The sequence below is a fragment of the Haliotis asinina genome, chromosome 8 (genome assembly GCF_037392515.1).
Source record: "Haliotis asinina isolate JCU_RB_2024 chromosome 8, JCU_Hal_asi_v2, whole genome shotgun sequence".
In the NCBI taxonomy this organism is placed as follows: domain Eukaryota; kingdom Metazoa; phylum Mollusca; class Gastropoda; order Lepetellida; family Haliotidae; genus Haliotis; species Haliotis asinina.
In genome coordinates, this window is record NC_090287.1 from 7,811,057 (window position 1) to 7,825,946 (window position 14,890).

The 14,890-nt window shown below is 38.6% G+C and overlaps 2 protein-coding genes across 2 annotated transcripts in view; one reads left to right on the top strand and one right to left on the bottom strand.

Annotated features, from left to right (window-relative positions):
* Positions 1 to 1,664: 1,664 nt before the first annotated feature.
* Positions 1,665 to 12,535, top strand: LOC137293405 (uncharacterized). Its single transcript, XM_067823923.1, has 6 exons — positions 1,665 to 1,963; positions 2,747 to 3,027; positions 3,793 to 4,024; positions 4,371 to 4,518; positions 5,588 to 5,764; positions 12,129 to 12,535. The coding sequence occupies exons 2-5, from the start codon at positions 2,749 to 2,751 to the stop codon at positions 5,754 to 5,756; spliced, it is 828 nt and encodes a 275-aa protein (XP_067680024.1). The 5' UTR covers positions 1,665 to 1,963; positions 2,747 to 2,748; the 3' UTR covers positions 5,757 to 5,764; positions 12,129 to 12,535.
* LOC137293404 (C-1-tetrahydrofolate synthase, cytoplasmic-like) overlaps positions 12,484 to 14,890 on the bottom strand; it is a 36,364-nt gene continuing 33,957 nt past the window's right edge. The window contains exon 24 of the mRNA XM_067823922.1: positions 12,484 to 14,318. Within this exon, the coding sequence (XP_067680023.1) occupies positions 14,229 to 14,318 (90 nt within the window). The 3' untranslated portion in view covers positions 12,484 to 14,228. The remainder of the gene's footprint in view (positions 14,319 to 14,890) is intronic.

Below are 14,890 nucleotides of genomic sequence, written 5' to 3' on the forward strand. Positions count from 1 at the left end.
AGCTGGAGGATTGCTGGTGCGGAGTAAAGAAATATTCGTTCGTTCTGTTGTCTCTAATATATCTGCTACTGCTACTCTTTAATAGACGACGACTACTACTGTTGACCGTGAACGAGGTCGCTCATTCATCTGTTACCGTCATGCTAGAATACCTATAACCTCCTTTACTTAAGAAACGGTTATGTTGATAACTGGCCATGTCAGTGCTGTGGAATTGATAATTGTTTTGTTGCTATTATCGCCAAAAGAATTTATCGTCATCATCTTTACAGCGGACTTCGCGCCTCCGAACAAGCACATGCCCAAACACTGGTTATGTACTTACCAATAACAATGCACTGAATGGTTTCAGCTGAAGAAGAACTAATTACAGCTGACGAGAACAAAGCTAGTAATCTAGACCAGACTTGAAACATCGTCCATCATGCGAGTGGTCAGTGTGCTTGGACAGTGCCAGACAACGTGACGCCATTGGTCTCTTTGTGTCTGCGACTCCAGGAAATCGGGGCACCCAGCGTCCACAGGTCGTTCCTCACCTGCGAAGACGGATTAGGGGCCATTAGCTGAGGCCATTTGTGAACGCTCCATTTCGTCCTTAGCCAACGACAGGATAAACGTAAACTGCATCAAGCAGTCATTCACTTACGTCCGATAACGGCCCACTCAAGCAACATTACCAGTAATGTGGATGTCACCAAATGGGCAGCATGGGCATAAAATTGCTTCGCCAATGGAATCTGGATAAATTCATGTAATATGAGGGCAAGGTGGTGGGGTGGAACGGGGTGGTTTGTTTAGGCTGCATTCAGTAATATTCTGTTGCATCATAAGGGCCTGCGCTTAATGGAGGGGGGTCTTCAAACGAATGGTTGACGGGAGCGTACTTACAGCGTTTGCAGTCATATCTGTCGTGTGTCACGGTGCGTGTGTCATTGTTTGCTACTGAAGAGCGTGGATTATTACCCATTTGACCCGTGAAGATCTGGGGTAGAATGGGCATTCAGCATCCCATGCTTGCCATAAAAGGTGACTCTGCTTGTAGTAAGAGGTGACTAACGGGATCGGGTGGTCAGGCTCGCTGACATGGTTGGCACATGTCATCGGTTCCCAGTTGCGCTGATCGATGATCATGCTGTTGATCATTGGGTTGTCTGGTCCAGACTCGATTATTTACAGACCGCCGCCATATAGCTGGAATACTGCTGAGTGCGGCGTAAAACTAAACTCACTCTCTTACTATTACCCATTTTGTAAATCACTGGTTTGTTTATATACAAATGTTGGTTGTGGCACAAAACAACTTTCAGTTCCCAGTGGTAATTGCGTTCAGTCACCACGCAATGTTTAAAGTCGTCTATGGACACAATACTACATAAGCTGGCTGTCACTACTTACGGTATATACTGATGTACTGATGTACAAGCGGCCTCCATGTACGTTAAGTATTGATAATTTTAATCTTTCAGGCGCGTTGGCACATTGTTGAAAACATTTCTTCATTGTTCTATTGAGCAGGTTAGGCAAGCAACAGTGAGTTTAGTTTTACGCCGCTTTTACCAATATTCCTGCAATACTAAGGCAGGGGACACGAGAAACGGGCTTCACACATTGTACCCAAGTGGGGAATCGAACCCGGCTCTTCGGCGAGACAGGCTCACGCTTTAACCACTGGGCTCCTCCACCTCACGTGTAACAAACTGACTGTGATAGCTTACTTTAATTCCTCAGTACAAGCTGCTATGTGAAGGAGACATCTGATTGCTACAGCTGCATGTGCCATCACCAGTGAAAAAATCGGGGGAGTTCTCGAATTTTGACTTAGTAAATGTGCGGACCCCGTGCGGCAGTTTCCGAAGCCTTCCCTGGCATATTTTCCCCGCAATGTAGGGCAAGGCCGGTCAACCTTTCACTTATGGGCGATAACTTCCGGGTCAACAAAAGCGGGAAATATACTCGTCTCGAAGTAAGTTAAAGGCTGAATGTGAATCCATAATGTTTAAGGTGTATTGAGGAAGTGCCATTCTAAGTCTGTTCAACTGAATGTTACTGTGATGCTTCTGATCTAGTTTAGCCCAAAAGGCCTGGGCCAGGACAGGGCTCGGCTCTCCGTGAAATGACACCAACCCTTGCAGTAGTGAGAAATATTTAGAACATCAACTGGTACACACTGACACACGCAGTGGCACTGTGCTGATATGTTAGACCGTGGTGTGGAGTTAGACTAAAATTATGGCTGGGAAACAATCTTGCCCAGACATTGTAAGGGAGATAATCCAATTATAACTTTTAACGTTCGAAACAGTAATCAGTGTGGATGTGGTGGGTTCGAGCCAAACGATATGTCACATTGGAGGAAGAATTAGTCTTGAACAGTTAAATGTTTTGTCTTTTTAACTATCACCACGAAGTAAAACTATTTTGGAAGGAAACATAATTTAGAAAAATAACTCATTTATTATTTTAAAAAGGATACTGCACCATCTGTCTCAATGTGTATTTTGATAATCCTTGACCAAGTGATTATACAAATGACACATGATATTTCTCAGTGTATAGTCTTATACCATTAAATAAACATGCAAATAAAAGCAACAAATGAGATCATGCCCAGTTACAAATGTGAGCAGTTAAACCTATATGTATCATAAGATGCCTATGTATATCAGTGTGATGAGAACTCTTTTGTGTTTTTCTAAATGGGAAATTAGAAATAACTGCTCCCCCTATTTGTTTTCAAAATTTATAGATATGCCGAAAGTATCCAGGTCGGCTATAAAGAAGACAGAGGAAGTGGCCAAGTCCCTCAAGGCTCGGCCTGCCAGGGGAAATGGGGGAAAGACGAAAGATGGGAAGAGTACACAGGCAGTGCTTTCCCCTCCTACACCACAGATGATTGTTGTTAAACTCAGTGAAAAATTCAAAGCTCAGAGAAACCAAATAGCTGCAAAACAAATGAAAAAATACATGAGAGATCAGTTTGCCTTTTTTGGTCTAATGAGCCAGATCAGAAGGGAAGCTAGTAAGGAGGTATGTATAACGCCAAACCATTCATAACACTCCATACTGTGATGCTCTCCTGGCCCTGTAGTGGTGATACTCATGTCTCCAGGCCCTGTAGTGTTGATGCTGATGTCTCCTGGCCCTGCAGTGTTGATGCTTATGTCTCCTGGCCCTATAGTGTTGATTCTCATGTCTCCAGGCCATGTAGTGTTGATGTTCATGTCTCCTGGCCCTGTGGTGTTGATGCTTATGTCTCCAGGCCCTGTAGTGTTGCTGCTAATGTCTCCTGGCCCTGCAATGTTGACGCTCATGTCTCCAGGCCATGTAGTATTGATTCTCCTGTCTCCAGGCCCTGTAATTTATACACTTTGGTCTCCTGGCCATGTAGTGTTGATGCTAATGTCTCAAGGCCCTGTAGTGTTGATGCTCACGTCTCCAGGTTCTGCAGTGTTGATGCTCATGTCTCCAGGCCCTGTAGTGTTGATTCTTATGTCTCCAGGTCCTGTAGTGTTGATGCTCATGTCTCCAGGCTCTGTAGTGTTGATACTCGTCTCCTGGCAGTATAGTGTTGATACTCATGTCTCCTGGCCTTGTAGTGTTGATGCTCATATCTCCTGGCTCTAAAGTGTTGATGCTCATATCTCCTGTCCCTGTAGTGTTGAGGCTTCTGTCTCCAGCTGACTCTGCAGTGTTGATACTCATGCATGTCTCCAGGCCTTGTGTTGAAGCTCCAGAATCCAGGCCATATAGTGTTGCTTCCCCAGACTAGGTAGCCACTCTTTGTGTTTCCAGGTCCTGTCCTCCTGCTCACAGTTGAACCAGACCCAGCTCCACCAACTCCTGAAGCTCCTATGGAAGGAACCAGAGAGGGAGTATCAAATGTTTGGACTGGACTGCTCATCCAAGTACAAGAAAGTGTTGTGTGGACATAGTGCTGATGACAGTCTGAAGTCCCTCATGGTGGTCAAGGACCTTATCACAACCAAGAGCTGGTGGGACACAGTCGACATGCTAGCTTCAAATGGTAATGTCAGAGTCATACAAAAATTTATACTGATTTGTGTAACTGATACGATGTTAGGGCTCTACAAATTCACAAAACAATTTTCAGTGGAACGTCCTTTTTGTGTTAGGCACATACTTTGGTTTGTAAGTGTTATAATTAGTTTGTTAATTTGTAATTTTACTTCTGATTGGTCTGTCATCAGTTCTAAGCAAGAACAAACAACTGTGATTGAGACAGTAAAATTTAACAAGTTTGGTGAATATGATGGACCACTTTCCTGCTTGTACTTTGTTGTCCAAGCCAAACATAATCCCATTTAGTTTCATGTTAAGTGTATCTGATGTGATGTCTCTTGTTACTTAAGTGGTTGGAGAGTTGGTGGCAGCACACAGGACGTCCCTCACCAAAATCATGGACGAGTGGGTCCAAGATGAGAACCTGTGGCTGAGACGGACTGCCATTCTACATCAACTCAACTACAAGAAGAAAACAAATCAGGAACTCCTCTTCAAGTAAATATTTCATTTATGGTTTCACTGGGAAAGTCACTTTTTGTCTCACAAACAAGAAACAGATTTGTCAATGAATGGATGTTTCTGTTTTAAACAAACTATGTATTTACATGAAGTATAGTTTCTCATTAGAATTTCTATTCAGGACTTGAAATATGCATGGACTGTACATTAAATGTCAGTTTTCATGACCAATAAAGGGCAATAGGGTAGCCTAATGGTTGAGGTATTTACGAATCATGAAGAAGACCCATGTTCGATTCCCCATTTGGGTATTATGTGTGAATCCCATATATGGTGTGCCCCTACTGCAATGTTGCTGGAATATTCCTTGAAGTGGTGTAAAACCATACTCACTCACTCACTTATAACTCTAATAATACCTGTACTTAATGGTGTAGAGCACATACTCAGTGAGCAGGTCAGTGATTAGATAAGTGGTCATGTTCACGGTCGTTGTGACCTTGTTGGTGCTCTCCATAAAGGTTGTCACAAGGACTAGGACTTAAAGCTTATCAGTGGGCTTGCAAGTTCAACTGTGGAGTGGTATCTTGAAGGGCTGACACTGTGCAACAAGCAGGTGTGGACTAATTCTCAGTCTGGGAGATGCATGCATGCACACTCACGTCAGGACATAAGTGCAATAATCTTGAAAGCAACATTAACAGCCCATTTCACCACCACCTCAATTCCTGTAGTTTAAGTGGACTGACAAAACATAACATTTAGTGTTGCTATTACTCCAGTTTATCGGACTGCTCAGTGTGGCTACAATGCCTGTGTTAGTTGATTCTTTACAAATGGTATACTTGTGTCATATCCTGACTAGCTTGCACAACAGGTTGAACATATACTGAAGGAAGAAAATAAAGGATCATATGAAAGAACAAGTTTCCTTTAGTTTTTCCACTTATTTCTCAAGCTATGTGACTAAAAACCTATGAAGAAACCTGGAAAAAATAAGGGAACACATGCTTTCTTTTTTTCAGTCAGTACATTTTTACACGATTCTCAGAAAAAAACAGTGGCTTGTTGACATGTTACAAGCTGCCTTCTTCTGTGTCAACAGATACTGTCTGATGTGTGCAGATGATGAAGACTTTTTCATCAGGAAGGCAATAGGCTGGGCTCTCCGAAATTATTTCAGGATCAATGCTGCAGCTGTCAAGACCTTTGTCAAGTCCAACAAGGACAAGTTGTCTCCCCTGAGTCAGAAAGAAGCTCTCAAACATGCCTGACTTGGGAGGTAGACTTGCTTCCTGTTTCAGCTGAAACAATGAAACCTACCTCAATTACTAATGTAGCAGGAATCATCCTCATTTATCCAGTGTTTAAAGTAGTCATAGTAAGAAGATAAATGCCCTATATATATTTTGGATACACAATGTATATTTTACTCTCAGAAATCAAGGATACAGTAATATATGGCCACAATAACTTAATTGTGATATGTTGATTTATATTTTCCAAACAATAGCAGCAAAAGTAGACGTATTTAATACAGAAGTACAGTTAGTTCATTGTTGATGTCCTGTTTTCTAACATGATCACATCATAATTGTTGTCTTCTACACTTTGGTTGTCAAATAATTGTCTCCTTTATACACAGTTGAGGCTGATCATTGTAGGTCTGTGGTTACGTCATAATTGTTATACTAATGTGATGCAATGTTATTATGGATGTCCCGTTTACTAGTGTTCAGTCAATTAAGAATGTCTTCATAACTGAAGTTCGGTTTGCTGATGACCTCTGAGTTTGTCAGCTTAGAATGATGGTATTTATATCATGTTGTTTCATGTGTTCTCTATATTAAGGCCCAGTGATTTCCTCATGGTGTCCAAAATACTAAGCATAAGTGAATTCACTGTTGTCTTCTATGTACAGAGGTTGCATCAGTTACAGTTAGTGTCATCTATACAGAGGTTGAATCAGTTATAGTTAGTGTCATCTATACAGAGGTTGAATCAGTTATAGTTGGTGTCATCTACACAGAGGTTGAATAAGTTATAGTTAGTGATATCTATACAGAAGCTGAATCAGTTACAGTTAGTGTCATCTATACAGAGGCTGAATCAGTTATAGTTAGCGATATCTATACAGAGGCTGAATCAGTTACAGTTAGTGTCATCTATACAGAGGCTGAATCAGTTATAGTTAGCGATATCTATACAGAAGCTGAATCAGTTACAGTTAGTGTCATCTATACAGAGGCTGAATCAGTTATAGTTAGTGTCATCTATACAGAGGTTGAATCAGTTATAGTTAGTGTCATCTATACAGAGGTTGAGTCAGTTATAGTTAGTGTCATCTATACAGAGGCTGAATCAGTTACAGTTAGTGTCATCTATACAGAGGTTGAATCAGTTACAGTTAGTGTCATCTATACAGAGGTTGAATCAGTTATACTTAGTGTCATCTATACAGAGGCTGAATCAGTTATAGTTAGGGTCATCTACACAGAGGCTGAATCAGTTATAGTTAGCGATATCTACACAGAGGTTGAATCAGTGTTAGTTAGTGTCATCTATACAGAGGTTGAATCAGTTATAGTTAGCATTATCTATACAGAGGTTGAATCAGTTATAGTTAGCATTATCTATACAGAGGTTGCATCAGTTACAGTTAGTGTCATCTATACAGAGGTTGAATCAGTTATAGTTAGTGTCATCTATACAGAGGTTGAATCAGTTATAGTTAGTGTCATCTACACAGAGGTTGAATAAGTTATAGTTAGTGATATCTATACAGAGGTTGAATCAGTTATAGTTAGTGTCATCTATACAGAGGCTGAATCAGTTATAGTTAGCGATATCTATACAGAGGCTGAATCAGTTACAGTTAGTGTCATCTATACAGAGGCTGAATCAGTTATAGTTAGCGATATCTATACAGAAGCTGAATCAGTTACAGTTAGTGTCATCTATACAGAGGCTGAATCAGTTATAGTTAGTGTCATCTATACAGAGGTTGAATCAGTTATAGTTAGTGTCATCTACACAGAGGTTGAATAAGTTATAGTTAGTGATATCTATACAGAGGTTGAATCAGTTATAGTTAGTGTCACCTATACAGAGGTTGAATCAGTTATAATTAGTGATATCTATACAGAGGTTGAATCAGTTATAGTTAGTGTCATCTTTACAGAGGTTGAATCTGTTATAGATAGTGTCATCTATACAGAGGTTGAATCAGTTATACTTAGTGTCACCTATACAGAGGTTGAATCAGTTATAGTTAGTGTCATCTATACAGAGGTTGAATCAGTTATAGTTAGTGTCATCTATACAGAGGTTGAATCAGTTATACTTAGTGTCACCTATACAGAGGTTGAATCAGTTATAGTTAGTGATATCTATACAGAGGTGAATCAGTTATAGTTAGTGTCATCTACACAAAGGTTGAATAAGTTATAGTTAGTGATATCTATACAGAGGTTGAATCAGTTATACTTAGTGTCATCTATACAGAGACTGAATCAGTTATAGTTAGTGTCATCTATACAGAGGTTGAATCAGTTATAGTTAGTGTCACCTATACAGAGGTTGAATCAGTTATAGTTAGTGATATCTATACAGAGGTTGAATCAGTTATAGTTAGTGTCATCTATACAGAGGTTGAATCAGTTATAGTTAGTGTCATCTATACAGAGGTTGAATCAGTTATAGTTAGTGTCACCTATACAGAGGTTGAATCAGTTATAGTTAGTGATATCTATACAGAGGTTGAATCAGTTATAGTTAGTGTCATCTATACAGAGGTTGAATCAGTTATAGTTAGTGTCATCTATACAGAGGTTGAGTCAGTTATAGTTAGTGTCATCTATACAGAGGTTGAATCAGTTACAGTTAGTGTCATCTATACAGAGGTTGAATCAGTTATACTTAGTGTCATCTATACAGAGGCTGAATCAGTTATAGTTAGGGTCATCTACACAGAGGCTGAATCAGTTATAGTTAGCGATATCTATACAGAGGCTGAATCAGTTATAGTTAGTGTCATCTACACAGAGGTTGAATCAGTGTTAGTTAGTGTCATCTATACAGAGGTTGAATCAGTTATAGTTAGCATTATCTATACAGAGGTTGAATCAGTTATAGTTAGTGTCATCTATACAGAGGCTGAATCAGTTACAGTTAGTGTCATCTATACAGAGGCTGAATCAGTTATAGTTAGTGTCATCTATACAGAGGTTGAATCAGTTACAGTTAGTGTCATCTATACAGAGGCTGAATCAGTTACAGTTAGTGTCATCTATACAGAGGCTGAATCAGTTATAGTTAGTGTCATCTATACAGAGGTTGAATCAGTTACAGTTAGTGTCATCTATGCAGAGGTTGAATAAGTTATAGTTAGTGTCATCTACACAGAGGTTAAATCAGTTATAGTTAGTGTCACCTATACAGAGGTTGAATCAGTTATAGTTAGTGTCATCTACACAGAGGTTGAATAAGTTATAGTTAGTGATATCTATACAGAGGTTGAATCAGTTATAGTTAGTGTCACCTATACAGAGGTTGAATCAGTTATAGTTAGTGATATCTATACACAGGTTGAATCACTTATAGTTAGTGTCATCTTTACAGAGGTTGAATCTGTTATAGATAGTGTCATCTATACAGAGGTTGAATCAGTTATACTTAGTGTCACCTATACAGAGGTTGAATCAGTTATAGTTAGTGATATCTATACAGAGGTTGAATCAGTTATAGTTAGTGTCATCTACACAAAGGTTGAATAAGTTGTAGTTAGTGATATCTATACAGAGGTTGAATCAGTTATACTTAGTGTCATCTATACAGAGGCTGAATCAGTTATAGTTAGTGTCATCTATACAGAGGTTGAATCAGTTATAGTTAGTGTCACCTATACAGAGGTTGAATCAGTTATAGTTAGTGATATCTATACAGAGGTTCAATCAGTTATAGTTAGTGTCATCTATACAGAGGTTGAATCAGTTACAGTTAGTGTCATCTATACAGAGGTTGAATCAGTTATACTTAGTGTCATCTATACAGAGGCTGAATCAGTTATAGTTAGGGTCATCTACACAGAGGCTGAATCAGTTATAGTTAGCGATATCTATACAGAGGCTGAATCAGTTATAGTTAGTGTCATCTACACAGAGGTTGAATCAGTGTTAGTTAGTGTCATCTATACAGAGGTTGAATCAGTTATAGTTAGCATTATCTATACAGAGGTTGAATCAGTTATAGTTAGTGTCATCTATACAGAGGCTGAATCAGTTATAGTTAGTGTCATCTATACAGAGGCTGAATCAGTTATAGTTAGTGTCATCTATACAGAGGTTGAATCAGTTACAGTTAGTGTCATCTATACAGAGGCTGAATCAGTTACAGTTAGTGTCATCTATACAGAGGCTGAATCAGTTATAGTTAGTGTCATCTATACAGAGGTTGAATCAGTTACAGTTAGTGTCATCTATGCAGAGGTTGAATAAGTTATAGTTAGTGTCATCTACACAGAGGTTAAATCAGTTATAGTTAGTGTCACCTATACAGAGGTTGAATCAGTTATAGTTAGTGTCATCTACACAGAGGTTGAATAAGTTATAGTTAGTGATATCTATACAGAGGTTGAATCAGTTATAGTTAGTGTCACCTATACAGAGTTTGAATCAGTTATAGTTAGTGATATCTATACACAGGTTGAATCACTTATAGTTAGTGTCATCTTTACAGAGGTTGAATCTGTTATAGATAGTGTCATCTATACAGAGGTTGAATCAGTTATACTTAGTGTCACCTATACAGAGGTTGAATCAGTTATAGTTAGTGATATCTATACAGAGGTTGAATCAGTTATAGTTAGTGTCATCTACACAAAGGTTGAATAAGTTATAGTTAGTGATATCTATACAGAGGTTGAATCAGTTATACTTAGTGTCATCTATACAGAGGCTGAATCAGTTATAGTTAGTGTCATCTATACAGAGGTTGAATCAGTTATAGTTAGTGTCACCTATACAGAGGTTGAATCAGTTATAGTTAGTGATATCTATACAGAGGTTCAATCAGTTATAGTTAGTGTCATCTATACAGAGGTTGAATCAGTTATAGTTAGTGTCATCTATACAGAGGTTGAATCAGTTATAGTTAGTGTCACCTATACAGAGGTTGAATCAGTTATAGTTAGTGATATCTATACAGAGGTTGAATCAGTTATAGTTAGTGTCATCTATACAGAGGTTGAATCAGTTATAGTTAGTGTCATCTATACAGAGGCTGAATCAGTTATACTTAGTGTCATCTATACAGAGGCTGAATCAGTTATAGTTAGGGTCATCTACACAGAGGCTGAATCAGTTATAGTTAGCGATATCTATACAGAGGCTGAATCAGTTATAGTTAGTGTCATCTACACAGAGGTTGAATCAGTGTTAGTTAGTGTCATCTATACAGAGGTTGAATCAGTTATAGTTAGCATTATCTATACAGAGGTTGAATCAGTTACAGTTAGTGTCATCTATGCAGAGGCTGAATCAGTTACAGTTAGGGTCATCTGTACAGAGGTTGAATCAGTTACAGTTAGTGTCATCTATGCAGAGGCTGAATCAGTTACAGTTAGTGTCATATATACAGAGGTTGAATCAGTCATAGTTAGTGTTACCTTGTTAGCTTGAATCAGTTTATTGGACCTTCTCCATACCAGAGTTCAGTTCAACATTAGGTTATTCCACCATCACACATTGTAACCATCTGTAGAATCAAACCCAGGTCTTTGGCATTATCAACCAACATTTGACCCCACTATGCTACTCCACCCGTAGGAGCAGAGAATTACATACTGATGTGGAGAACTGATACTGCCAGTTAAGGAAGGTTCCTTTTACTGTACAACTATAGTATACAATAGAAAACAAACACTAGCTATGGAATAATTTGTTTATAAACCAATAACCTCATTCATTCTGGAGTAATGGTGCTGAGTAGCTAAACAATGACATTGATAAAATGCTCCTTAAGATCAAGTACAGTAGTACATTGTATGGTAATAATTTTATTGTGTCTCAACAGAGTACCTGTGTACAGGTACAGTGTACACACACCTTGTCCCATTCTTCATTCACCAACACCACTCATGGTACTGTCACCAGACATGGAATGTTGATCATCTTCCAGTGTATGTAAGGGATCAATGAAATGAACTTGAATCAATGAATGAAAATACACTTTCTATAACAGTAGTTTGTTGTACTGAATCTTCACGATCCCATCATATACATCACACAAGGATACTGTACCGAGTCAAAAAAGAAAATTCACAAAATGTAATTTTTAAAAATAATGAATAATTTTTCTCTGATGATACATCTATGTATCCGAAATGGGATCCTAATCTTTCGACTCTAGGAAAACATTAGCAAAACCCACTCAAACCCATCTATTCATCGTGTAAATGATGTTAGTGCCAAATCATGTTTTGCACATGCAGTCAATCACGTGATTTTCGCATTAAAGTTTTCTTCATTTGCATGTGTTTGCATTGGCTTCAAGAATTGAAATAACACTTTTAAACCACAGTTATGACGGTACTTTAAATGCCAAAATTGTCAAATGTGAAATGTATACGTGCCATTGGCATGTTGCAGGCGGGAAGATCAGTTATTGACATCACAAGAGCAATGGGATGCAGCTGACTTGTGAGGTCATCTACAACAAACTGGCACCACTTCTGATGGCCCAAAGTCGGGTCGTCCACGCGTGACGTCACGAGCAGAATACCATTAAAATATTTTCCTACGTCACCTGTGTGACAGATTTCTGCCATCTACAAGAACCAGGGCTGAGATGTTTCGAGGTCGACTGTGTTCACAGATCATTTAAAATCGGTTGCGGGCTGCCAATCAACTTTTGAATTTTTATTTTTGTGACTTGACATTCTGTATACCCACGTTTTGGAATGGTGGTGTAGCCTAATGGAACTGGTTGTGGCACCGTCAGTGTATTGAGTACATCACACAGATCTCAGTAATGCAATAACAACAATTTAACCATCTTACCATCTCTTGTTCCTTTATAGTGCCCTGAAGAAAGAATGTGAAGTTTCTTTTTTTGACTCACCATATTTGTGGACGACAACAACCAGGATTCATCCATTATTTGAGATTCACTCTCATTATATGATTAACGTCACCATAATGTCTAAATATGAAAGTATCCAATGCGCATAACACAATGACTTAAGAAGCCAGTTATTTCAAACAGTTATTCACTTCTAGAAAAATGTCATTCAATGTACAGATTACATCAGTACAGAAAACAGCATGCAACAAATCAAACATTTTCAAACTGAATTCTGACAATTCATAACAAACAACATGTGACACCCATGCAAACACAAGTGATGGACGTCACAGTTAACAAGGTACAGGACAGTAGACCTGACTGTTTTGTCACCAAGCCCCTGTGAATGTTCAGGGCAACAGAGCGTGTGATCATGAGCGTGGAATGTGGCTGGAAGAATTGCTATTTCTAACATGAAGTATACACATAGAGGTGATGATCTGGTGTAACATTAAGTAGTCATTGAGCAGTTACCAGCACCTGTCTCATCAATATCAGATCTTAGCGCTCACTTCATTCTTTGTGTTATTGTGGACATGTCAGTGATAGTCAGTATACATGGGGATCCTTTTGACTTAAAAATTGTGAGTGTAAACTGCCAATGAAAACATCTCAGTAAAAACTGTTCCAGAATAATCACCCCTCCCAACTCTCTCCAGATACCCAGCACATAGCAACAATCTCTCTAAAGGGACAGTTACTCAGTTTTCACCTGCACTATGATCTGATTTTAAAGAGATCATAAGAGCACCTGCTTGAAAACTTAACGCAAACCGGGCAACATATAAAAGTGGTTACAGGAAATTAATTGAGTTGCTATAGCAATGCTTCAATCTGGGATGGTAATTTCCACATGTCCTCGGATTTAAATGCCAATCAATTGATATCATGAACCCATTTGGGGGCATGAAGATTCTGATAAGTTGTAAAAAGTAAATAAATTGGTTAGATTCCAAAAAGAAAATCAAATATTTGAGCATAGACGTGTACGAAACAAAACAATGATCCCTATATAAGGGAATAAGATGGATCTATTTCTGTATCTCTAAAACATAGCACAACATATCATATAACACTATACATGACACTGCATTTATTCTTTGCAAAGAAAAATGTAAAAACAATCAGACAATCAAGTGACTGACATCATGAGCACTGACCTAGACATTTGGATTACAATGAAAAGCTTCAACAAGGTTTGCAAGTCCAATCCATTTCACATCAAAGCAAGGGTTGGTGAAGGCAAAATACAGACAAATCAAGTGACTGACATCATGTGCACTGATCTGGGATAGAGTGACATAAATCAGTTACTACCCAATCCCATTAGTCGCCTTTTTAGACAAGCATTGTCATCTCTGAGAACAAGCATAGGATGCTGAAGACTGGTTCTCTTAATCATCACTCATTATCTGATCATTTATACATTAATTATTTTCAATATGAAGGGATTGCTATATCACAATTTGACATGGCAGATGGATCTGTCTAACATTTTCTGACAAGCGCTTGCACAGGTAAAACTTCCAGAGTCATCTTGCAATTACATTAATGTCATTTTAACCTCCATTAATGCTGCTCAATTACTGCCAACCAATGAATATAATCACACATGGTGTGAGGTGTTATGACAGTCCCACAATCTCCTCAGTTTCAGGGTCAATGTCAATGTCGAAGAAACATGGTCTGGTTGGGAGCCCTGGCATTGTGCTCATCTGGAAAAAAAGGAAAATTTTTAGGAAAAATAAAAAACAATTTTCATGTTTTTATAGACTAAGTGATGAGTAAATGTTCAATAATGAGATCTGCAATACAACTGAAACCTGAAAATAATCCAGTCTGAGTTAGTTACACTGTGATTGATAGCCTGAGCACACATCACCAATTGGTCAGGTTACAAACTGTAGTCAGCTGCTGCAAGACAAGAGCAATCAAATCCACGTTACGGGCATGATGAGTGAACACTTTAAACCATAATTTACCTCACTATCCCCACCTTCACCTGAATCTTCCTCACAAGGTAAAATGAAGCATTCATTTTAGTGTTTCATTGATATGACTGGACAAATTATGTCAAAGGCTGGTTAAGCAGCTTTTCATTTCTCTGCAGCCCTTACTTTCTGCTTGCTTACACAGTAATATTCTTCACTTAAATATGCTTGTGTTTGACCTTCACCTGACAGTGTAAAACAATTAAGGTCAAGGTACTATGTGTAGAACACAATCATGTGAAATAAATAAATGTGCATAAATCTTTCATCAAAGATTGTCAAATAAGAAATCGAAA

What these genes read in the sequence shown, in the direction of transcription:
- LOC137293405 (XM_067823923.1), top strand. Translation starts at nt 2,749, where the DNA reads ATGCCGAAAGTATCCAGGTCGGCTATAAAGAAGACAGAGGAAGTGGCC. An exon ending in GAAGGGAAGCTAGTAAGGAG is followed by an intron (nt 3,028 to 3,792) that starts GTATGTATAACG and finishes TTGTGTTTCCAG; the next exon opens with GTCCTGTCCTCCTGCTCACA. An exon ending in AATCAGGAACTCCTCTTCAA is followed by an intron (nt 4,519 to 5,587) that starts GTAAATATTTCA and finishes CTGTGTCAACAG; the next exon opens with ATACTGTCTGATGTGTGCAG.